The following is a 24,820-nucleotide window of genomic DNA, read 5'->3' on the forward strand; positions in this document are numbered from 1 at the left end:
GGCGTTTCGGGAGCCGTAAATTAATTTATAATTTCTATAAATAATTTTAATTGGTTTTTCCTTCTTTAATTCTCTCTTCGCAATTATTAACTATTCGTAGGTAATATTATAGCTAATAAAAATTATTTTAGAATTAAATTTTTTAAAATATTTAGGGTAAATAATATTAGTATTATAAATAAAGTAGTTTAGGCTTAACTCTACGGATAAGGGGGTAAATAGCTCGTTTAAATCCTTATAATTAGCGTTATTATTAGCGAAATAAACCTTATTTTTAAATTGAAATTAATAGGTATCTTTATAGTCGTTAGGCTTTCTACTATCGGTTCGGGTATTACGTAGGGCATAATATAAATTACGAGAATTACGAGGGGGATAATAAAAATTGTAGTTATATAGTTTATTACTATAGCTTTTCCTAACGTTCGCCGATTCCTTCAGTTTTTTAGAATCGCCTAAGGTCTTTTTTAAATAGTAAGGATATTTTTCGAAGGCTACTATTAAAAGGATAATTTTAGCCTTATTAATTTTAATTATATATTCGGTTAGTTTATCTATCTTAGGTGGGGGATAGAGATATTAACAAATATAGAGATTTATATTCGTTTAAATTTAAATTATTACCCTATATTAACTAGCCCTATTATAATTTATTATTCCTATAGTTCTAATATAACGTAATTTCTTCTATATAAATTGTATTAGAACGTTCTCGTCCTTAATAATATTACGAAGGGTAAGGGTATTTTCAGTAAAATATTTAATTATAGTAGTGGAATTAGAATAGAAACGTTCTATTAAAGCTTTTATTAAATTTAGTAGGCCGGCCTACTTTAATTCCCTCCTCTTTTTTAGACTTACTTTATTAATTTACTATAAAATAATAGATTTTTCTAAAAGAGTTTAAAATATAGTAAAGATCTATTATTTAACTATTCTTTTTAAGGAGGGGTCCTTTATAAACAATTTTAATTTATTTATAAAGTAGAAAATATCTGTATAAATTAGGTTCTTATTATTTAAAATAATATTAATATCCTCCAGATTACTATAATAAGGATAGAATTAATTCATATTTTCTTAGTAAAGACGGTTATTTCATTTAGTATAGGTTATACTATCCGGGGGAGGTACTAGGGGAGTAGGACCCGTAGTTAAGGTAATTTAAGTAGCGTTTTAGACTATTTCGAATTGTGGGAGTAAAGCCGTATATTAGGGATTATTATAAATAATATTTATACTTTGAATAAATAAAGCGCTTAAATTAATAGAACTAATAGATATTATATTAATAAGGTTGCGGAGGATTCTTAAGATTTTAGAAGATAGGTATAGAGGGTTAGAATTAATTATAAAGGTTGATACTTCTTTTCCTATCCCTAATAAAATAGGAGAATTAGTATTTATACCTTTAAAGTTATTAAAGAATCTCTTATATTTAAATTTGAGGTTATTTAGCTTACTTTGCAATTCTTCCAATTTTCTATTAATATTAATTAATTTGTTTTTTAACCCGTTATTAACAATTAATTTACTCTTATTTTATAATTAGAATATAAGTTGCAATAAAGAGCCTATTATTTAAATTTAATATTTGATATTATTTTCTATTGCTTTAATTTTTACTAAAACTATTATTAAACCCTAATCTAAAATACTTTAATTCTTGATAATATTACTAATTTATTTAAATAACGCTTCTACGGTCTAACGTAATTCTTATAAAAGGGGATTATTCTATAATTAATTCTATATTCCTCCCTGGATATTTCCTTTAATATTATAAATTTCTTAATATAATCGATCGCAAACGTTTTTAAAATAGAATACAAATAATATATTATTTTTAAATCTTTTTAGCTATATAAACTAGGGCGGTTCCTCTATAGAAGCGTTTAACGTCCTTAATTCTTTAAATTCCTTTTCTACCTTCTTTCTTCTTCCTTTTTATTCTATAATCTCTTCCGAAGTTAGAGCCGTCGAATCTTCTATAGGGTATTCGGTCGGAAGAGGAATAGGAGGGTTAATAAATTAGTTAAATACTAATCGATTACTTCGTTTTAAATACGGGTTCGGTTCGGGTAATTAGAGTAATTAAAGGTTAGGAAGTTAATTATATATTAAATTATTATTTAAATTATAATAATCGGACGTATTACTTACTTCAAAGAGGTTATTATAATAAAAATTATTATTAATTATTTTAATTTATTAAAAGAATAGTAAATAATCGATTATAAGGATAGAGGGCTACGTTCCTACTATAATTCGGAGGCGGGGGAAACCTTTAACGTTAGTAATTATTACGCGGCCTATTATAATTTAATAATATAATAGAAATTAAATTTAAGTAGTAAAATTGTATAAAAATAAAGTTCGTTACACGGGGGAGGGTATAAAGAAGGTATTTAAAGTATAATTATAATAGTATTCGGCCTATTATTATTTAATAGTATAATAGAAATTAGATTTAGGTAGTAAAATTACGTAAGAATAAAGTTCGTTAGGCGGGAGAGGGTATAAAGAAGGTATTTAAAATATAATTATAGTAGTATTCAACCTACTATAATTTAGTAGAACTTTTAATCGTAAAAGTATTTATACACCGGCTTATTAAGGTCGTCCGTTGCTTAGGCCTACTATAATTTAGTATAAATAATTAATAACCGATATGCTTATATACGATAAAGTTGAATATTTTTGCTATTTCTTCTAGGCTTACTATAATTCGGCGTAGAAGATTGAGCAATCGCAGTCGCAGTCCCAATACGTTTAATTAAACAATTTAGCAATACAATAGATTAGTAATAATATATTAGGTTATATAACGTATAATTATAGCTACTATTTAATACGGATTCGTAGCAATCTTAGAAAATACTTTATTCTATTGAGTAGGGTAGTTTTGTATTGGAAAGTATAATGTAAAAGAAGAAGAGGAGGAAGCTTGGCCCTAATAATTAAAGATAATATTTATCCTTAACCTAGTAGGTCCAGGTCCCCACGCCCGGTCGCCTAGTGAATACTAGGTAGCCAGGTAACCGCTGCCCTGGAAGCTTAGGTCTTCCGGGCAGGCGGCCTTCGTCACATGCATGCATCTATCTAATCTATAGTACATTTCCTGTATCACTCATTTATTATCTTTTAGAAAAAAAGAGCTTTTTTTTTTTTTTTTTTTTCTTTCTTTTTTTTCTTTTTTTTTTCCTAAAGAGAGGTTTAGGGGAGGGGGGTGCTTTACGACGGCAACTCCCTATATTATAAGGGGTGAAGCGCTATAAGTGGTTCTTACTGCGTCCTTACTGCTGTACCACTCAAAATCGAGCGGTATAGTAGTAAGCAGAATGGTTAAGAAATAAGAATATTCTAGCCTTCTGATTGGTCAAATCGACGATTTGGAGTAAGTGCAGGTGGTTGCAGATAGTTGCAGGTGGTTGCATAAAAATAAGGATTTTTTAACGAACGCTACACGAGCGCAGTACAGCAGTAAGCTTACTGCGATCCGAACCCTGCAAATCTGAATATCTCCTAACTTTATACCGCGGTAACGAACACGGCTTCAAGCATTAACATTGTGATCATTTTGCATTTCCCTTCGTCAGACTCTCTTGCACACAGTACGGAAGGTATTTGCGTCGTTCGTGAAATGCTTTTGACTATGTACGATTGCGCTGAGGGAAAGCTGATCGTGCCAAACGTCGCAGTAAAATGAACTAATGTGGGGGAGTGAGAACTTCCAAACACCCGCCACAACTGTTCTTGTCACGAACATCAGCATTCATTCCCCAACGCAACGTAATAAACGCAGCCACTTTCACTGCTCCGAATCACCTCCCCGCCAAGAATCAGACTCAATTATCGCTGAGATGGCTCGCTCCGAAGAAGCACAAGCTTTTTTCCATGCCGTCTACAGCGCCGTGCAAGAGATTCCGCACGGCAAAGTCACCAGCTACGGCCACATTGCAAAGCTGGTTGGGACGCGTATGCAAATCCTTCCTGCTCACATCGGTTCACGAGATGCACCTCATCCTGATACCACCAATCTCCCTTTCCGTACCACACAGGTGGAAATGCTGACAAGCAACATATAAACTCAACAGCGCAACGGCCCCGGCAGGTAGGAGTCTGCCTCAAACACCTCCCCATTGACCCGTCAGCCCGGTTCAACAATGAGAATGTACCCTGGCAGAGAGTGATCAATGCCAAGGGCGTTATTTCTCCTCGGTATGTGCGCTTCCTATGGCAGCTCAGACATCGGCTCAAAGGAGAATTGCCTGTTGAACTAAATGTGGATCGCCAATGTATGTGACCGATTACATACTGACAGCCCATTTTTTATAAGATCTCAGCCGGAAGGTTCACGCAGCCAAGCGACGGCGTTAGAGGCCGAAGGGGTGGTTGTTACAACGGGGGCGCTGGGAGAGCTCATGGTTGACTTCGCAGAGTATGGATGGTTCCCAAGGATACTACCGTCGGAGGAAGGAGAGGAGCTAGAGTCCACTGATAGCGAGGAAGGCGAAAGCGATGAGGAATAGTTGAGACAGACATTATCATCAAAGGACTCAAAGAGCATAATCATAGCATACAAGCGATACCAAGAGTCACAGATTTACGAAAAGTGAAGGTTATGGATGATCAGGTGTCATTGAGAGCTATTCTGAAGTGCACCGAAGTGACGATGGCTTGACATATTCCAGCAAGCCTCGAGTGGTGCCAGTTCAAGATATCCTGTCTTTGATACCCGTTAGCAACGGCGCTCACATCAAGACAATGATAACAAGGACAATTGTGATGTGCTTTCTCAGATAGCGGTTGGACAAGTTTTTCCACATAGTGTTTCGGTACAGGTCTGTGAACATTGTTTTTCTCATCATAAAAAGCAGGGAGGGTGTGTGGTGTAAATGAAGAAAGGAGGCAGGAACATACCAATTGCTGACACCGATCAACCAACCCGTCGCTTTTTGGCAGCGGGTTTGAAGAACAAATCCATCGTCTTCTGTTTACTGTCAAATTTGGCACTGCCAATGCCACCCCTGGTCCTTTTCAGGCCGTGGAGGTGGTCAAGGACGTTGACCCGGACGACAGTCAACTGAACAGTCGACTTCTCGGTCTCCTCAGACGAGGCAATGGCATCCACCTTCATCTCGAGATATCCAGTGTTGCTCCAAGCAGCGAGAAATTCTGACCTTCCGGCAACAGAACCCGACGACAGCTTTGCGTTGGCAAGCCTCGTCAGCTCTTCTGGGGCATAACGCGCCAAAAGTGATCTCAAGAGCGAGTTGAGTATCAAGCCATGCGCGACAACCACGACGGTGGTGTTGGTCTTGCAGTTATCACCATTGGAGATACTGTCCAGCAGCGGATCCAGGTGGACTTGTACGAAATCGGTGGCTCGCGCGCGCATCTCGTCATGCGTTTCGGCATCGGAATGCGGTGTGCCAAAGCGCTTCCCCTCGGCAGATCGGAAATCGCGTTCGCGAAGCTCGACAACCTGAACCAATTGGAGCTTGGAATGGTCCGTATCTTCCTTCTCCGTTGCCTTCGTCACCTGGGCGTCCACAATGGCCTGGGCAGTACTGACTGCGCGCTGCAGATCGGAAGAGAAGATGTGCGTGACAGGACCAATTGAGGACGACCGCGAGGCAAAGTGCGAGGCTAGACGACGTGCCTGCAAAACACCGTGGGTGGTGAGGGGGGAGTCACGGATGCCTGCGCTGGGAAAGGTTAGCCAGTTGTCCTGTGGACATGGTCTGCTGGATTGAACGTACTATAAACCGGCCACGTTGTCGACGGTCTCTCCGTGTCGAACGAGGAAGAGCCGCATGTTGTTGGGAGATGAAGGACGAAACGAAAGACAGCATATGCCAATCGTCTCGGTTGTCCAAGTTCAAGTGGCGGATGAGGAATGCATCATCGCCGGAATGGGAATAGCAAACCGCGGGGAGCAGTTGCTGCCGTCAATCGCCCAAGTGAATGGTGATTTGTGGAAAGCAAAAGGGAAGAGAAATCCAAGAAAAAGCGCGGCAGAAAAAGAAAATTTAAAAGGGCACAGTTCAAGTGGGGCGCAGAATGCCGCTGTCCAGGGTCCTCCCCGCCTGGAACGTCCACCAACTCCACTGGCGCAACTGATAAGGATCCGATAAGGAATCAATTTCCCAAAAAATTCTGGACCGCTGAAGCTCCAGGCAAAGCGAGGGTCGAGGATTGTGCCAGAGGACTGGAACTGAACAGAGCAGAGGGAACCGGCTTCCACTCTTGTTGCGACTCGCATCTCAACATCACTCAGAATACCGTCCTTCTCCAGCCGCCAAGATGCCCAAGAGAAAGGTGGCCGCCCTCGAGAAGGTCGACGCTGACCTGGTCAGTTTGCAGTACAAGATCAGGAGGGATCCCAAGTGAGTTGTTCTTGTTGTTGTTGTCGTCGTCGTCGCCCATTGCTGCCCTCGTCGTCAGTCGCTTCTGTTTACTAACACCCTGGCCTCCTCCTCCAGATCCTATGCCCAAGAGTTCTACGACCAGTGGCTCGCATACGACGCCCAACGACAAATCTTCATCTCGTCCCCTTCCTCCGCTTCCAGCGAAGACAACAAGAAATTCCACGACCTCGTTGACCTCGTCGCCCACGTCGCCGATCTCTACCCGGATGTCACCGCCCCCTACTTTGACCACCTCAAGGAGCTCTTGACCCAACACCATGCCGTACTCAACCCCGATCTTCGCGAAAAGGTCGTCGGCAGCTTGTCTCTCCTCCGTCGCAAGGATGTCATCGACTCGACCAGCCTGCTCACCACCCTCTTCCCCATTTTGATCTCGACGCCCTCCAAGTCCCTCCGCTCCCTCCTGTACACCAAGATCGTCAGCGACCTGCGCGAGTCCAATTCCAAGGCCACCAACCACAAGCTCAACCGCACCATCCAAACCGTTTTGCACAACCTCGTTACCTCGGACCGCACTTCGACCAAGGGTATGTGGGCCTGCCGCATCACCCGCGAGCTGTGGCGCCGCCAGATCTGGACCGACGCCCGGCCCTGCGACGTCATGAAGGAGGCCTGTTTGTCCGACAACGAAAAGGTCGTCGTTGGTGGTGTCCGCTTCTTCTTGGGCGGCGACAAGGAGCGCGAGGACATGGAGGACGACTCTAGTGACGAGGAGATTGACATTAAGAAGGTCAAGCATCAGGGCACTATCAACAAAAAGACTAAGAAGCGTCAAAAGGCCATGGAGAAGGCCATGGAAAAGATCAAGAAGCAGGAGCGCAAGAAGCACGCCCCTCATCCGCTGAACTTCTCGGCTCTCCACCTCATTCACGATCCTCAAGGCTTCGCCGAGCAGCTTTTCCAGAAACACCTGCAGAATACCAAGTGCAAGTTCTCCCTCGACAACAAGCTACTGGTCCTCCAGCTCGTCACCCGTCTGGTCGGTCTGCACAAGCTCACCATCATTTCCTTGTATCCGTGGTTCACCAAGTACCTGACGCCCAAGCAACCGTCCGTCACTTCATTCCTCGCTTCTTTGGCGCAGGCGACACACAACCACGTCCCTCCCGACGCCATCGAACCTCTCGTTGTCAAGATCGCCAATGAGTTCGTCTCGGAGGCTTCTGCCGCCGAAGTTGCTTCTGCCGGTATCAACTCTATCCGTGAAGTCGCTCTGCGCCAACCGCTCTGCATGAGCGAGACCCTCCTTCAAGATCTAGTCATGTACCAAAAGTCCAAAGACAAGGGCGTGGTAATGGCCGCCAAGGGTCTTCAGTCCCTTTACCGTGAAGTTTACCCCGAGCTGCTGCAAAAGAAGTTCCGCGGCAAGGAGGCAACCATGGGATTAAAGTCGGGTGAGGTCAAGAGGCTCAAATTTGGTGAAGAGCAAGTGGAGAGCGGTATTGAGGGTATCGAGCTTCTCGAGAAGTACAAGGAGGAGCAGAGACTCAAGAAACTCGCTGAGAAGGGTGAGGATGCTGATGGAGACGCTAAGATGAAGGATGATGATGATGACGAAGATGGGTTCAATTCCGACGAGTGGGAAGTCGCCTCCAACGATTCTGACTCTTCCACCGGGTGGATTAACGTTGAGCACTCCGATGACGAGGACGAAGGGCCTGCAGCCAAGAAGCAGCGTCGCGACAGCTCAACGGCTCCTGATCTCATCTCCGACGAAGCCATGGCCGCCGCCGCCGAAGCCAACCGCATCTCCAAGCTCGCCATGACCACCATCCTCACGCCCGCCGACCTCGCCAAACTGGCAGAGCTCCGCCGGGAGGCCCAATTAGATAAGATGACAGGCACCGTCTCCAAGAGGAGACAAGAACTTATCGCCAAGCACATCGAAGACGGTGTTACCGCCGACGACATCGAGTTGCCTGCCCAGATTGGCAAGAAGAGCACCAAGGAGGAGCGGGTGGCCATGGCCAAGGATGGAAAGCCTGCGCGTGAGGAGCACAAGTCGACGCAGGCAATCAGGAAATCCAAGAAGGAGGCTGAGGGCAAGTCGTCGACGAACAAGGAGAAGGCGAGAAAGAAGAACTTCCTGATGACGGTTGGTAAGGCGAGGGCGAAGCATAAGAGGAGTTTGGTGGATACCAAGAAGCGTCTGACGGCACATATTGCTAGGAGTAAGAGCGGAGGAAGGAGAAGGAACGGTATGTAACACGGAGGGTTGTGGAATCAGTGATTCTCTGTTTTCGGAATGGTATTTGCTTGTACTTTTTTCTAAGTTTTGGGAAATTTACTGCGGACGAGTGTTGTATTCGTTAATGTGTGATCACACATTGTTTCCAGTCCTTTCGGGTGAAGTTGGTCCTTTGTTCCATGGTATCCATAATCATCCTTTTCTCCCCACGGTCCGTTGTTTGTCTCCGCGATGAGGGAAGAACGAGTAACCGCCGCCGTCACCGTCCAAGGGTTACAGATGTAGAGGCACGGTAGAGGTATGAGCACTTTTACCCAATACAGATAAAACTTCTAGAGTAGAGGTAGTCTCGTATGCCTGGTCGCCTCACAGACTTCAACTGGAGTCGCCATCTCGTTCAACCTTTGTCTTCAGCATTGACCGTAAACCACTCGGCCAACAAGGTAAACGTTGCAGCAGCGTGACAAGTCCATCCGATCATGTATTTGTAGAAGATTAGCTGGCTGGTCACTGGGTCTCGAGCTGGCTGGATCGATACCGTACCTTTTTTCGTCTGATGTCAGTACTTACCTAATGTTTGCATGCCCTTTACGCCTTGCCTCACGGCTCTTCACTCCGTACCTTCCTGTGAATGATAAGTTATGTGCTGAGGAGTACTTGGCACTTCATGCCTGATGTTAGACCTTCGTCTGAAGTTGAACTAGGCAGGCAGCTGGCAGGAACCGGTGACGCAACAGGAGCCTCTTGGAAAAATAATGGCAGCAGCCCCTCCACGCCCCCCTTCATCCTCCCAGAAACATTCTTCTCTCCTTCCGTTAAAACACCCACAACGCCATCACGGTCTTGATCTCAAGATTGTCGTTCGCCCATCAGGGTTACGCCACGCAAGCTCTCAGCTAAGCAAGAACCAAGCCAACACCGCACAACTCGCTCCCTCGCCAAACGACGAGGCAAGAACGCGACAATGAAGTCTCACGTTTTTCTCACCTTAAGCGCCGGCCTCACCCAGGGCCTGGCCGCGCCCTACATCGAGAGATCTACCCGTGAGCTCACTGGCCACAAAACCATCACTACCACAGCCAGCGCAGAGTTCCACATCGATGGCTTGCCGGGTCTTCCCAAGCCAATTTTCTCAACTCATACTCACCAGGGGCACGCTCATGCCACTGAGACTGCCGCCGTGGCTGTGCCTACAGGCGGTTATGGCGCCAGCAGCACCGCGACCGAGTTCGACTTCGAGACTGAGAGCATCGTGACCGAGGTCGAGACCGACATTAAGACCGTCACCATCGCGGCCTCCGCCGATGCTATCACGGCTTCTGGCTTCACCAACTCAACCGCCGCCTTCGTCCCCAAGGCCACCGTCACCGTCACCCCGGTTGTTGTCACCGTTTCTGCTGACCCTACCAGCCACAGCAGCACTTACGGTGAGACCTCAAGCAACATCGTCCGCCCCCGTGGTCTCCAGGTCGAGCAGCAGGCTGCCCCCGAGAAGCAGTACACCACCCTGACCTTCACTTTCGGCACCATGGCCACTACCTACACCCTGTTGCTCCCCAACAGCGGTGAAGTCACCGACACTCCTGCTCCCGTCATCCGTCCCACGCGTAGCTACCCGCTTGCTCCTCCCTCCGGTACCTGGACCGAGCAGAACACGATGGTCACCAGCACCATCCTCGGCGTCCACCGTCGCTCTGCTCCCTCTTCCCCCGTCTTGCCCATCGAGACCAGCGTCTCCATCGCCCCAGGTTATCACGTCCTCCCCATTCCCGCTCCCGCCCCGAATCCGCTGGAGGAGGCCGCCCTCAGCGTGACCACCCCCGCTCCGTCCATGCCTCGTCCCAAGGAGCAAGTCCGCACTACCATCCTCAACGGTGGCGAGGGTGCTGTCGAGCGCATCTCCAAGGTTGGCAAAGGCGTCCAGGCCAAGCATCTCGAGCACGAGGGCGTTCAAGCCGGCAAGCAGAACGATGCCAACGATGAGCCCGAGTCTACCCATGACTTGTCGTGGTACTTCACTGCGAGCTATACCGATGACTCTGTCTCGCTGACGATGCAGCCTTGTTATTACGATTGGCAGTGGTGGCCGGAGCCGAGCTCCTCGAACACGGAGGTTTTTTTGCCGGGTGTTGACGGCGGTAGGGTGGCTGGCCCGACTCAGATTTGAACTCGGATCGGGATCCTGGAACTCAGACTTTGGGACTTCAGATTCGGCATGTTCTGATCTGATCTGATCTGGTTCGCCAGCTGGACTGGCACTTGGTGGTTGAAGGGTAATGACTGGAGTTTACCTAGAATTCATGGTTTATGACCTTCGCCTGGAAGACTTGCATCTCAGCGTCGGAGTTCGGGTCGGGAGGCGTCTGCGATGGCCTTTTATCTGTTTCGTAGCATGAGCTTGGCGGTTTGTCCACATATAATGGTACTTGACCGGCTGTATTGCTCCTTACACAGTACCTCTAGGCATGTTTCGGAAGGACCGAAGGTTGCTGTCGACACTCAGATGGCTCTCGGTGGAGAGGGCTGGAGGAGAAAACTTATGTTGATAGCAATACAAACTGACTTCCTCACTTTGTTGTTTGATGGACTGCCTCGATTTTTGTGCCTGACATGCCTCCACGATTCGAAAAATCTTTTGCACTCCTGTCCTTCAGGATTTGTTGTTTGACATCCTCCCCATTCATCCCATCGCCCTTTCTCCGATATCCTTTCATTGATTACCGTCTCACCCTTTCCACTAGAGGCACCCCAAGTTTGCAGTCCCTCACATCACTTGGCAGTAGAGGCAGCATATATGTCGAAGTCAAACTGAGTCTCAAACTCGTCCCTGCCCTTCGCCCCCTCCCAAACCCAAACACTCACACTACAACCACCACATCTGAACTCCGCCCATCCGTTTTCCCCTATCGTGACCACCTCCTCCCTCCACTCCAACACATCCGTCCACTGTTGGCCAGCGCACTCCACGCCCACAAACATCCACTTCCACCCCTCTCCCGCATTACTCATCACCACCGCGCATTTGTCCTTTCTGTCCCACGTCCCGTGCCGGACCCAGCCGATGCAGGTGGAATAGTCAAAATAGTCCGTCTGCAGTCCATACGCATATAGCTTTCTGGCCAGAAGAAGCTTAGGGATGATAGTTACAGGACCGCTGGTTGGTCTGGTGGGAGACGGGTTATCAGACGTAGGGGTGCAAAGACCGTACAGGTCGCCGTAGAAGACACAGGGGTAGCCGGCTTCACGGAGGAGAATGAGGGCGTAGCCGAGGGGGAGGAACCAGGGAGTTATGGGGACGTGGAGAGCTTGGAGCGGTTGGGTGTCGTGATTTTGAACGAGTGTCTGTTACAGGGTGCTGTTAGCGGATGTTGTGTTTTGTTGGGAAGGATGAGGAAGGTAGGTTCGGAAGGGTGGGACATAAGAGAAGGGTGGAACTAGAAGTAAATAGCGAGGTCGTGGAGATGACACATGGAAGATCAGAGGATGTAAGAATATAGAGGCAAGAAAGGAAAAGGGAGCAAAGACGGAGAGTGAAGAAGAGAAAAGGAGAACATGCCACAGCGCAGACGGGAGCTTTTTGCACCAGCGTGTCGTCAAACACCTTCCTCAGATCAGCAGAGACACTCGTGCTGATTTCACCAAAGTTGTAAACCAAGGGTGCATCAAACAGCGAGAACTTGTGGTCCATCCGGTCGAGATAATCAGTCTATCACAAGTTAGTGATACAGCTACGCCACTGTCGACAAGTTCAGCAACAACATACCATGCTCTGTAAAGAATCCTTCCAAAACTCGCCCACCAAGAACCACCCCTCACCAAATTCTCCATCAAGCATTTTCACGAATTTCTTTAGGAAACTCTCACTGAAATGCTTGACGGCATCAAATCTGATTCCCTTGATTGAGACCTCTTTTGCCAACCACCGTCCCCAGTTCAGCACATCGTCCACCACCTCCGGATGACTGTAATCCACATCACACCCCATCAGATAATCATAATTGCCCTTTTCACCATCGACATCCTCAGGACTCTTGGCCCACCCTTGGCTTTGCTCCCCCAAAATCTGGTAGATAGTCCCCGCCTTGCCCGGATCGTCGGCGTTGAAGTCGACACCGGAGAAGTGGTACCAGTGGTATTTCATCGTGCTCTCTTGGTCTCCGCGACCAGGGAAGTCAAAGCCCACCCAGGCGTCGATCTCGTACTCCCCACTTACTCTCACCCTCCGATCGTTGGCATCCACTTCAACAGCCTTGCACCGCTCGCGGTGGTCAGCGCCAAACCGATGGTTGAGGACCGCATCCCAGTAGAGTCCTACGCCGTACTCTTTACCATTCCGGGCCAGCTCCAGCAGTTGAGCCTTGGTCCCCCACTTGGTGGCCACGGAACCCTTCTGATCGAACTCGCCTAAATCATAGAGGTCATAGATGTCGTAGCCGTTGGACTGAGGTGAGGTGGCTCTGCAGGAGGGTGGGATCCAAAGGGAAGAGATTCCATGCTGGGAGAGTTGAGGGATCTGAGAAGACAGACGGAGGAAGTGGGCGTGATCAGGGGGGGTGTACCATTCGAAGGCCTGGAGGAGGGTGGCGTTTTGGGGGGTAGGCTTCTGTTGCGGTTCCGGAGCTTGAGCCGGGGCTGGGGATGGAGGTTGGAAGTTGTCACCCATTTCGAGGTTTTGGGTGGTCGGGTTGAAGATGTGGAAGTTGACAGAGAATGAGAACTTTGGTCTTGAAGTGCTATCGGGTGGGAATATCTAGGTACTATTGTTGTCTAGGTGCGATGAGACGGAGAACAAAGATAGGTAAGAATGAAGAAGAGGGATCAAAGGACTGGCTGGAGTCGAGGATGATGATGATAATTATGATGAAAAAAATATGACCATGAGGCTGAGATGTCAGCAAGAGCCACATGAACTCTTGCCCGACTTCAGGCCTCGACTACCAGAACAGTCAAAATCGTGCCATGCAAAGCATCGACGATGGTTCGGTACGCATCATGATTGGTTCAAGAAGCGAAGAGCTGCGCCGGGCGACAGCCGACGGCTGAAAATGACGAGCGGGCATGCTGATAAGGACCGTTCAGGAGATAGAATTATTCATTTTCATTTAGGTATCGATGGCTCTTTTGGCTTGTTTTTCACAGAGAAAACCTGAAAAGATGGGGAGAAGATTATTGGTGGGGGTGATGGAGGAAGGAAGAACGACGGGATGGCCGTCGACGAAAGTCCAATGACGCTTGGAGTATGCGGGGGCACCTCATCCGGCAGGCAGAACTAACAGCGGGTCTTTAGCGCGTCTTCAGCGGGAAAGCTCCAACATCTAACCAATTTGCAAAGTAGATTAGGTAGGACTTGTCCTCCTGCTTGTCACAAAACGACACACCACTCTCAATAACACCAACTGCCGGTCCCGTCGGTTTGAACCAGCCGCACTTTGTAGGATTACTGGGTACTTAGTTCTTCGAGTAAGTTCTGTGCCGTGACAGTTGATGTCCGGGTAATTCAGAGATTTCTAAACACCCCCGTTTTGAACAGGATTCAGTACATGCAACTTGCGATCATGAACCACGGGCATGAAGCTCGACGGCAGTGGAAAAGACCACCTGGAAAGCAGTAATTCGTTTTTGTAACATCTGTAAATATCTAGGTATAGATTGACGCCAACATTGCAATCCCTATAATCACGTTGATCAATCCATGGATCTGTAAACGCCAGAACACGCTTTGCTGCTAAAACACACACATCACCTGCATCATGCCCCATTTTAAAGTTCCTCATGCTTGACCGGCTCCTCCTTGCTCTCCTTCTCTCCCTTTTGAGCCTTGGCCTCCTCCTTGGCCTTCTCATCCGCCATAACCTTTCTCAACATCTCCTCAATTTCCTCATCACTGACCGTTTCCTTGGCCGGCTTTTCACCCGCCTTGGTGCCCTTTCCATTCTTCTTGCCGCCCGCCTTACTTCCAGACGCCTTGGCCTTTCCATTCGTCTTTCCGCCCTTGCCCTTCGCCTGCGTCTTCTCAAAGTTCTTTACCCCCTTCATGGCCAACGCCATACCCGCCTTATCCAACTTCTCCCTTCTCTCCAAAAGGTCCTTGACGGTCAATACAGGGTCATCAGTGGGTCCCAACTTCTCCTGCTCAGCAATCTTCGACTTCAGCCAGGTGGAGATGGAAGTATACAAATCCTCAGATTCCTTGAGGTCCTCGAGGGTGTAAAGAGGGGGAACGGGACCAAGTTCCTTCTCCAAAAACTTCATGGGGTCCTCGCGGGTGGCGGTGGTGGTGGAGGCATCGTCTTCTAGGCCGTCGAAATCGCCGGTAGCGGAAGAAGCCGGGGCTGTGGTAGAGAAGGAAGAGGTAGCAATCGACGACGAAGCGGAGGCGCTAGCGGAGGCGGAAGCGTGGAAGGCATCGTACGCATCAATCTTTTCCCTGATGTCCTTGACGAATTTGTTGGTGTTGTCGAGAGCATCCTGTAGTCCCTTGAGAATTTCAGGCCTCTTCTCCGCTTCCTCTGCCCTCTTAAGGACGGGGTCAACAATGTTTTGGAGCGCATTAAGCTTGGCCTTGAATTCCTCGCGAGTGGCATCGGCGCCGTCGCCGTAGAGCCAGTCGCTGACATCGTCCTTCTTTTGCTGAAGAGCCTCACGCTCGGAAGCGGTGGAGTGCGCAATGAAAGACTCGCGGTCCAAGATGTCGCTGATCTTGTAAGTGTAGGCTTCGAGCTGGTTAAGCGCTTCCTCGCGGAGTTGGCGGGTGCGGTCGGAGGCGGCGAAAGACTTGAGACGGTCCTTGAGGGCTTGGATGGAGGCCTTGGAAAGGAGAGAGGTGGGGCCAGTGGGGGTGAGGGTGAAATCAACATTAATCTGAACGAGTTGCTTCTTCTTGGGCTCACTGGGCTTGGTCTCGGCAGAGGCGGATGCAGCGGCCGAAAAAGAGGTGCTAGTAGATGATTCGGTGGACGCAGAAGCAGAATCCTCTTCGCCCTCAGTCTTGTCCTTCTTGCCAAAACCAAAGAGGTTCTTGACACCGTCGACAAAACCGTCCTTCTCCGGCTCATCAGCTTCGCACTCAACGGCGGCCTTGGTGACATCAACTTCGCCGTTCTCGCTGAGAAGACGAACGCCAACCTTGAACTTGATATCGGCCTTTTCGCACTTGTGCTTTTCCACCAACGCCTCCACGGAGGCAGTCAAGTTCTTGGTGGTGAACACCTTGGTGTCAAGTTCGGCACCGTCCACCAACTGGTAGAAGCTGACGGACAAGTCCTGGACATTGTTGAAGGTGACCTCCTTCGCGGGCGCTCCCAATGGCGAGGTGGCGGTCCACAGACGCTGGTGCTTGGGCTTTCCCTCGTCATTCTTCCACCTCATTCCGGCGGGGTAATAGGCAATATCGGTGATCTTGATCTCCTTTACCCTAAAGCTGGGTGAAAGCTCAGCAGCGCGGAAACCAGCACCGAAAACGGCGGCTTCGTCCGAGTTGACGTTGGTGCGGATCTTGTCGGCTCCTCCAAGGAAGCTCTCAAGCTCTTTCTGGACGAAGGGGGTGCGCGTGGCACCGCCGTGGAGGATAACAGAGTCGAGATCCTTGATTTGCAGACTGGCCATGCTAAGAGCATTTTTCACCGCGGCGCTGACGCGCTGGGCGTGGGTGGCCGCCATCTCTTCAAACTCGGCGCGAGTGATCTTGTACTTGAAGTCGACATCATCATACAAGCCCTCAAAAGAGGCCTGAGTGTTCTGGTTGGCGGAGAGGACGTGTCTCAGGCGCTCAGCCTCCTTGGTCAGCTTGGCGATGGTGCGGCCGTGGGATTTGACGGCCTCGAGGGTGACGCCGGCCTTTTTCGCCGTGGGCGACTCGACGAATTGGCGGATCATGTCGTCAACGATAAGATAGTTGAGGGCGTCACCGCCGAGAGTGCGGTCCCAGCCACTGCCGAGGACAGAAACCTCCTGGACAGTCTTGTTGAACTTGCCGACATCCTTGACGGTGCGCGACTGCATTGAGAGGACGGTGGCCTTGGTGGAACCGGCGCCCATGTCGAAGACCAGGTGGTGCTCGGCCTTCGCGCCCTTGTTAACGTTGGGGAACTGGCGGGTGGTAGCATAGTTGAGGCCGACAGCGAGACCGTCAGAGACAAGAGAGAGGACCTTGAGACCAGCCAATTCGGCAGACAGCTCGACGGCGCGCTTCTCCTCGGTGGTGTAGAAGGGCGGGACGGTGATGACGACGGAGCGCACAGAGCTACCAGGACCAGCAAGAGACTCGGCATTGGCGCGAACGCTCTGAAGTTCCATGGCCAGCAACTCCTCGACCAGCCAAGCCTCCTCCTCTTCAGTGAAAGCACCGGCGCTCTTGAAGGCCGCAGATCCCTTTGCCTTGTGCGCCTCCAATTTCAGGGAAGGGTGCCTCTCGGCGTATTCTCTAACTTGGGCACTGCCAGTGGGGAGGCCAAGGATGGCCTTGAGGTTCGGGTAAACGTCGCCGGGGAATCGGGGGGCGATGGCCATGGCGTCGGAGCCATACTCGCGCTCGGGATAGGCGCCCTTCTTGGGGCCATTGGGGGAGGGCTTGAAGGCGACAGCCGAGATCTCTTTACGACGGGAGTCTTTGGTCAGGACGATTTCGAGGGGGATGCCAGGCTTGACGAGGGCGGCCTTGATGTATTCGGTGCCCAGATCAACGCCCAGAACAGCCGAGACTGCAAAGACATGGGCGGAGAAGAGGAAGATGGCGGAGAGGAAGATCCTCAAGGGTGATAGAGTTGACACCCGCGCCATGGTGGGCGTTTTGTGTGTGTGTTTGCGTTGTGTATGCGGTGGGGGGTTCTCGATCGGTATGGGGTGTCGAGCGGGTGTGTGGAGGTGTAAAGATGAGAATAAATAAAAGACTCTTCAAGGAGTGGCGGGAACTAAAAGAGGCATTCCGTCTGCAGACAGAACAACAAAGTGGCCTCAAGTGGTGAAGATGCTGTGTTGTCTTTCTGGTTGGAATTCGGAGGGGAGCTGCCGTTATGTTGTACGTAGCGGTAGCGGGCAGCGCTGGCGGCAGGCATACCATGTTTCAGCACTAATTGATACCTGTTCTTATCGAAAGGACAGCTGGAGGTCGGGTATCCACTCATGAAGCTTGGATCTGACCAATGGGATGCTCTTCTTTGTTGGGTGTTACTGTTACTAGCCTATCATTAGCTACTAAAGTGTTCTGGGCGCCCAGCAACTGCGAAACTTCGAGACAAATCGACTTTTTGACTTGTCGTTGTGACATTCCCCGATTCCCATGAAGAAGTCAGTTCGCACCAAACATCTGCAATAGTTTCATTCATGCTGCTGTTGTTGTCGTCGAGCCCTGTTCTAATCTCTCCTTTGATTAGCAGATACGTCCATACGGAGACTTCCGCAAGTCTGATGTCATGTAATAAGAAAAGAGTGTGTCCACATCTGAAAGGATCCGCTCCGGATGCCAAGCCCGTGTCCGTGTCCGTGTCCATCCGCCGTGCTACCGGCAACAGACCCACTTTCACGGTGCCCGGATTCCAGTGCGGGACGGAACTGCCCTAGACTTTGCATTTACTCCAGGTGAGTGACTGTCACACATCTGTGCTTCTTCTATTTTATCTAGGTCCTCTAACCGGGCATTTTGGACCGCGAGTAACACTCTCGAAGGAAGGATGTGGCTCCTTCTTCTGTGTTACTACATGTGTGTTTCGAGATGGGACAGTTGGGGGTCACTCCTCTCTTACACCAGCAATATGAGCTGTACAACAAACTCGTGGGAAGGTTTAGGTGACATCTTTTCTTGTCTGGATGTGATGTCCTGTTGACCACTAGTACACGGAAGTTTTCGTGGTAGCCGTCTCGTGTCGAACCGAACTTCCACTGAGACTGGCTCACCAATCTGGCTCACACATCACAACACAATGTGTTATGATCTATGGATCGAGATTCTTTTTCTACCATGTTGCTGGGCTAGTATCGAGTACAATCACAATGCGCCCAAGAAAGTTCTTCAGCATGTGGTCCGTTAGTGCAATTGGAAGGTCTTTATGTTTTGGAGCATATTCGTGAGTAAGGACCGTACCGGCCATTTGGAAACAATGATATATTTCCGCTGATTCTGGTGCGGGCTGCTCCTTTTCTTTTCTTTTCATTTCCCCCTTTTTTTTTTTTTTTTTTTTTTCCCGTCTCACATGTCGCCTGGGTATTCATTCGATGACTTCCCACCGCTCCTTCCTCCCTTCAGGGTATCTTCTGAAAGATCTCCTGCTCCTGCCTTCCTGGTATCTTTTTTTTTTTCTCTTCTTTTCAACCCTGCCGTGTTCGCCATACCCAACCGTTCCTTCAGTCTTCTTCAGTTGTTCTCCTTCCCGTCATCTTTTTAACTACTACCTTACTAGTTCTAGAGGTGATTAGCCTGCTAACCCCTCCGTAGTAGTTTCCTTGCGTTCGCACGAAATACCTACCTAGGTACCTGACATCCCATGCTCAGTCCATCTACCATCACTCACCGCTAGGACATGAATAATGTGATGTTTTTCCAATTTTTTTGTTTCTACCCTGAGAGTACTGGGTGGTGAGATCGAAACTGGTGAGAACCCTGACGGTCCTCTTATCATTGCCCGCAATGTGATCCGATGTATCAAGTCCAAAGTCGCTCCGCGAAGACCAGATTCCTCCGCTTGAAGAAGGGCGAGCAGACTGGATATCGCCAATTGAATCAAAACTTGGACGAACACGTATTATGTGTCACTTACAATCCATCGGATATTTTCCATTCTGTGACCGCTTCTGTGACCACTTGGTTCACTTGAACGGCGTTCGTGTACAAGTCGGGTGTAGCTAGAATAAAAGGGTAGCTACAGTGGGGGCAGTCACACTCGAGATCTCAATTTCTTACAACTTCCTCTGTCCAGGTCAAGTGGAAAGTGGGAAGAGAATCGTTCCTTCCATCATCACCCAAAGGGGGTAGTTCCACGAACATTACAAATATTCTTTCCAACTTGAACCTTGTCCAGATCCCGAACTTCGACCTCAACAAACCCCCAAATCCACACAGCGAGGATGGAGTTCAGCATCTTTATCTCGGCGCTCGTCTTCCTCGCGGCTCACTCCCTCGCCGCCGTGGTTTCGCCCGGCTTACCTCATTCTCAACATCATCATTCCCGCCGTGACCCGAAATCAGCGGCATCATTCTCACTTGCGGCTCACTACAACGCTGCCTTCCATTCTGCCCATCATGATCAACCCTCGAACCATGGTCTCGCATCCTACTACCGTTCCCTCTCTCGGTTGCCCAACATCAACCTTGACTCCATCCCCTTAGGTCTCAAGAGGGTCGTTTCCGGCAAACCCAAAGGCTCCAGCAGTAGTCTCCCCGCCACCCCCTTCTGGGAAGAGCGCGAGTATCTCACCCCACTCACCGTCGGTACTCCTCCGCAGACGGTTATCGTTAATATCGACACCGGTTCCATCAGTTTATGGCTATTGAGCTCAGAGACCTTCATCGCCAACAAGACGCTGCGGGTCTTGTACGATATTGGCAAGTCGACAACGGCGGAGAAGGTTGTTAATGCTTCTTGGGCTACGCATTATGGTACGTTGCGCCTTTCCTTTTCGATCTTTCCCCGTTCTGGCTCTGAGCCGTGGATCTGCTGGGTGATGACTGACACAGCAAACAAATAGAGGATGGAAGCTACGCCGCTGGAAATGTGTACCACGACACCCTCTGCTTGGGCAATGTTGAACTTCCCAAGGCCGTCATACAAAGTGCTCTCGAAGTTAGCCTCGACCTCGCCTCAGACCTCGCCATTTCCGGCATCATGGGTCTAGCCTACAACATGTCGAGCGATGTGCACCCCTTGGGCACGGAGACGACCGTCTTGGAGCAAATCTTCGAGCGACTGGACCAGCCTCTAATGACCATCGACCTGCGCACCCACGCCAACGGGACTTACACCTTCGGATCAAGCCCGGCTTCCATTCCCGCGACAGCTGGGGAAAAGGGAAGAGCACCCTACAAGGGAGAAATCAACTACTACCCCCTCAGCCCTAGCCCGTACTGGCAAACCACCTACGCCTTCTTCTCCATCGCCAATAGCACCTACCAATCGCCGTGGATGAACGCGGGCGGTCTCGAGGACGCCGACACTGAGCCCTCTACTCGACTCACTCCCACATCCTCGACCTCCCCCCCTACAACTACCCCCACCGACTCCCTGCCAGATCCAAATGTTCCAGCCACGCAGCCCCTGCTCGCACGTGAAGCTATCATCGACACGGGTACTTCCAACATCATGCTCCCCGACGCCATCGTCAAAAGTTACTACGCCCACGTTCCCGGCGCCGTGTTCCGCACCGAGTACAACACCTGGACGTTCCCTTGCGATTTGAAGGTTCCTGTTCATACGCGGTCTGGTCCGCCTCCTACTAGTGCTGATTCTAGTGATGAAGAGAAGATGAAGCCCGAGCCCGTGCTCCCGGATCTGAAAATTGCCTTTGGCCGCGAAAAGGGTGGTTGGCACGCCACCATTCCCGGAGCGCTGTTCAACTATTCTGTGATAGAGGTTAAGGAGGGTCACGGAGGCTCTTCTTCCACTACTGCTGCGCGTCCTGCTTCTTTGGAGAGGTTTGTTGGTGGCGATGGTAGGGACGACATGGCGGAGAAAGAGGACGACAACGAGCCGAAAATGATCACCACATGCATGGGTGGTATTCAGAACAACATGGACATGGATATCTCTGTTCTTGGAGACATCTTCCTTAAGGCTGTCTTTGTTGTGCTGGATATGAGAGGACGGGTGGGTTTTGCTGATAAGGAGCTGTAGCTCCTCGGTAGCTCAGGTTCCTTAGGTCTCGGGCATTATGAGAGGCGTTTGTTGCGCTCGAGACAAGGTTTGGTCGTTTGACGGAGTCTTGAGTGTCTAGAGTTGGTATCGCCCCTGGTTCTTCATGCGATTGACCCCTTTAACATCTTCAGCAAGTAGGTATAAGCCCCTCTTCCAGTGTCCGGGCGTAGTTAGACCGGTAGCATGAATTAATTCCTTCCCATTCCAGTTGTTGATTGGTATGGAGCCAGCACCGTGATAGGTATACCTACGAATTTCTGTCAGTGACTGACCTTTTCTCTTAACGTGCGTCTAGAAGCACAAGACAGAGGAGACAGGGGCAATATTGCCATTGTCATCCCTTACCGAACCCCTTGCGCATAGCACACACCTAAGGGAGCGGGAATGGTTCCCTTCAAGTTACAATCTCTGTTCCGGACATGGTACAATATATCCAACCTACAGATGCAACTGAACTACCGTGAAATCCTAGACAAATGTCGTGTCTCTGTAGTTACAGGACATGTGAACCCTCCAAGAGCCATTGCAGTCATCCTTTGTGCTGCTCTCCCTTCTCCAATCCCTTACGTCCCATGCAAATGCCACTTCTCCAAGCGATTTGGCCAACCATGAACCCTTCATCCAACCGTCCTGCCCCAGGACACCAAATCAGCGAGAACGATCGTTGTTGGCCTCGTGTAGAGGCAAAAGTGCAAGCGAGTGGATGATTATTAATGTTATGGCGTCCTGGTATCTGGGGGTCGAAAGCCAAAACTCCGTGAACCGGGCCATGGTAATGGTAGAGTCCTTCTTTTGTCGCTTCCTTGACAGCAGTCCTGGAGTAGGGTCTCCTCAAGACCTGGAATATAGCGAAGCGCAGTCATAGTAGTCGAGAAAGAGTGGACGTCTCCATTTCGTTGGAAGAAAGGCATTGGATTGGCATTGGCCCGGTCGGCGGCGAAGAAAGTATTAAAATTGTAGTAGTGCTGATATAGCGTGTCGTGGTATTCGTATTTCGCCGTCTATCATGGATTCGGTTCTCCGGGATTCGCCAACGGCTTCATGGGCTGTCGTGTGACCCTCCCGGTTATTGTCACTCCCCGGCAAATCTCAGTAGATGTCGTCATCTGTTGTAATGCGCAATTCCGATCCCTCCTCCACCCTCAGTGCTGTCGACAAGGTTGAGGAGACATTGGGGGTATCTCTCGAATTCAAAGTAGTGTGGAGGTACTCAGTGGCCTCGCTCGCGATCACCGTCTGGATTAGGGGCCACAAGGACAAAGTCAGTATAACTGGAGGTCTCGGATACGGTTTGGATGGATATAATGGATGCTGCGTCATCTCCGGAGGAAGCACATGTAGCGACGTGGAAGAATGGCTGTTCAGACGGTCGGAGTGCTCTTGGTGTTCGGGGGCTAGCGGGCTCGATCGGGGAATCCAATTCACCTTCACTTCCTATCGGGGTAGGCGGCATCGCCCCGGAACCTGGCGCCTGCTGGCTCTGTCTCATGGTCCCTGGCCTGCTCTTGACGTGTTGGGTCTGGGTGTGGATCTGTGATGGCTGTGCTGAGCTGCCAACAGCAGCTGCTGGGTACTGACTCTTGAGTTTCTCCTCCATCTCACGGATACGCGCCTCGAGGGCTTCGAGTTCAGACGTCTTTTTGTCGACTTCTTGCTTTCTGTTGCCACCCAAAAAGGTAGACGGGTTAGCGAATGGGTGCTAGCAGGGGCTGTAGAAGTATGCGAACCGGGTATCGAGATCGATGTCAATCGTGGCGCTGGCTTTGGCGTTGGCGTTGGCGGAGACTGACCGCTTGTCGACCTGGTCGTCGAGGTCGGTGATGTCCTTGTCGATGCGGAAAATGTCCATCAGCTCTTGGGAGAAGTTGCGCGCAATGGTGCTGTCATTTTGTTTGCCATGTTAGTCCACTGTCATGTTTGGTGCTTCTTTCCATGCTTATCGTCGCGTCATGATACTTAATGCCGGGCTGGTTTATGCAAGGTACCGAGCGGGACGTTTGGCGTGCTTGCCGTGGTGGGTAGAACATGGAATGACGGGTGGGCACTGTATCGCATAATAAGAAAGGGGATAAGGAATTTGGGAACGCACGATTGCGGGCGACGGCCATTGGGCTTCCAGTCGCGGTCAAGCTCTTCGTCGGTCATGTTGTTATGGGTGGTGGTGGTTGTGGTAGCAGTGGTGGAAGACATGATAATATCTCGAGTATGGGATAGCAGAAGAGAGGACGGAAGAAAGCAAGAACGCGAACAAAGGATGGACGGCAAGGAGGAGGTCAAAGGATGAAATAGACAAACGGAAATGGTTAATCAATTGCAAGGAAAGGTAGGTAAGGTATACGAACGGATGCATGTGCCCTGTCGGTGTTAATGTCACCGTCTGCAGTGCCCTTAATTAGCGTGGGACTTGGCGGTACAACGCCCGGAGTACCTAACATGTTTTTCGTTCCAACAAGGTGAGCAAGGGTCCCAGCTGTCTGGCAAAAGCGGCCAGCTGCATTTCACATGGAATGGCGCCTGTCATTTTGTCACTGACTTGCCCGCTCTTGGGCATCTCCTGACACTAACAACTCGGTCAGGAGTTCTGTTCCTCTGAGTGGTTGAAGGGACGGCAATGCACGACACCAGGACCCCTTTGACTCCTTGGACTGGCCCTACGATGGAGATTATCGGTTTGCCCGGTGGGTACTGGTCACCCGCTCAGGGCCACTACTGACTTCATCTCCCCTCCGCTATTGTAGTGAGTGTATTGAGGGGATGGAGGGTACGTACAGATTAAGGGGGCAACATCCGGGGAGTCAACGTTGAACCTTACAACCACGGAGAACACCTCAGTTGCTTGTGAACTGTCGATACTTCCACATGACACACACAAAACCAGAATCCAGAAAAACAGACACGTGGGCAGGGGCACAAAATGAAACACTTATCCCGGTGTCCAGATCATACAGGCTAGCATTCTGACACCAGAGCGTCATCCATTGTAAAGAGCGGGGACAAGGGAACCAACCTTTGAAGGATTAGACCTACTCTCCCGTCCTAGCTGCCTACAAAATCTCAACCACAATCCTTATGAACCTAAATCATGGATATCGCCAGTACCGAACTTGGTGTTATGCACCGAGTGGTGCAGCGAGGCAGGCACCGAACCCGACATCTGCAAAAAGAGGCTGCGGGGCCGTTTTGAGGTACCCTATGCATGCAAACTGCAACTCCCACTTCCCTTCCATTCAGGTGCCCCCCTTGCCAGGGCATGTTTTTCATGCTCGGACACCACTTCCACACCACCGACACCATGACAGACTCAACGCCAGTCCTCTGCCCGAAAGATGCCCGAAAAATGCGCGAACACGGGTTCC

General features: G+C 49.7%; 8 protein-coding genes across 8 annotated transcripts; 4 read left to right on the forward strand and 4 right to left on the reverse strand.

Moving 5' to 3' along the window:
• Positions 1-3,863: 3,863 nt before the first annotated feature.
• NEUTE1DRAFT_45744 (uncharacterized protein) lies at positions 3,864-4,532 on the forward strand (the record flags this gene model as incomplete). The annotated part of the gene is made up of 3 exons (XM_009853356.1): positions 3,864-3,978; positions 4,098-4,221; positions 4,340-4,532. The coding sequence occupies 3 exons, from the start codon at positions 3,864-3,866 to the stop codon at positions 4,530-4,532; spliced, it is 432 nt and encodes a 143-aa protein (XP_009851658.1).
• A 92-nt stretch (positions 4,533-4,624) lies between these two features.
• Positions 4,625-5,964, reverse strand: NEUTE1DRAFT_64286 (uncharacterized protein; the record flags this gene model as incomplete). Its single annotated transcript, XM_009853376.1, has 3 exons — positions 4,625-4,729; positions 4,924-5,711; positions 5,766-5,964. 2 exons carry the CDS (start codon positions 5,819-5,821, stop codon positions 4,940-4,942), a joined length of 828 nt encoding a protein of 275 aa, XP_009851678.1.
• A 276-nt stretch (positions 5,965-6,240) lies between these two features.
• Positions 6,241-8,714, forward strand: NEUTE1DRAFT_64288 (uncharacterized protein; the record flags this gene model as incomplete). The annotated part of the gene is made up of 2 exons (XM_009853377.1): positions 6,241-6,392; positions 6,489-8,714. 2 exons carry the CDS (start codon positions 6,310-6,312, stop codon positions 8,638-8,640), a joined length of 2,235 nt encoding a protein of 744 aa, XP_009851679.1.
• An 872-nt stretch (positions 8,715-9,586) lies between these two features.
• On the forward strand, positions 9,587-10,789 carry NEUTE1DRAFT_138244 (uncharacterized protein; the record flags this gene model as incomplete). The annotated part of the gene is made up of 1 exon (XM_009853378.1): positions 9,587-10,789. The coding sequence occupies one exon, from the start codon at positions 9,587-9,589 to the stop codon at positions 10,787-10,789; it is 1,203 nt and encodes a 400-aa protein (XP_009851680.1).
• Positions 10,790-11,383: 594 nt separating this feature from the next.
• Positions 11,384-13,285, reverse strand: NEUTE1DRAFT_82972 (uncharacterized protein; the record flags this gene model as incomplete). Its single annotated transcript, XM_009853379.1, has 3 exons — positions 11,384-11,964; positions 12,179-12,328; positions 12,386-13,285. 3 exons carry the CDS (start codon positions 13,283-13,285, stop codon positions 11,392-11,394), a joined length of 1,623 nt encoding a protein of 540 aa, XP_009851681.1.
• A 919-nt stretch (positions 13,286-14,204) lies between these two features.
• Positions 14,205-17,400, reverse strand: NEUTE1DRAFT_82975 (uncharacterized protein; the record flags this gene model as incomplete). Its single annotated transcript, XM_009853380.1, has 1 exon — positions 14,205-17,400. The coding sequence occupies one exon, from the start codon at positions 17,398-17,400 to the stop codon at positions 14,383-14,385; it is 3,018 nt and encodes a 1,005-aa protein (XP_009851682.1).
• Positions 17,401-19,680: 2,280 nt separating this feature from the next.
• On the forward strand, positions 19,681-21,443 carry NEUTE1DRAFT_138247 (uncharacterized protein; the record flags this gene model as incomplete). The annotated part of the gene is made up of 2 exons (XM_009853381.1): positions 19,681-20,212; positions 20,302-21,443. 2 exons carry the CDS (start codon positions 19,681-19,683, stop codon positions 21,441-21,443), a joined length of 1,674 nt encoding a protein of 557 aa, XP_009851683.1.
• Positions 21,444-21,855: 412 nt separating this feature from the next.
• NEUTE1DRAFT_64296 (uncharacterized protein) lies at positions 21,856-23,654 on the reverse strand (the record flags this gene model as incomplete). The annotated part of the gene is made up of 4 exons (XM_009853382.1): positions 21,856-22,700; positions 22,890-23,122; positions 23,192-23,344; positions 23,554-23,654. The coding sequence occupies 4 exons, from the start codon at positions 23,652-23,654 to the stop codon at positions 22,675-22,677; spliced, it is 513 nt and encodes a 170-aa protein (XP_009851684.1).
• Positions 23,655-24,820: the final 1,166 nt, after the last annotated feature.

This window comes from Neurospora tetrasperma (assembly GCF_000213175.1).
Source record: "Neurospora tetrasperma FGSC 2508 unplaced genomic scaffold NEUTE1scaffold_4, whole genome shotgun sequence".
NCBI classification, from domain to species: Eukaryota; Fungi; Ascomycota; class Sordariomycetes; order Sordariales; family Sordariaceae; genus Neurospora; species Neurospora tetrasperma.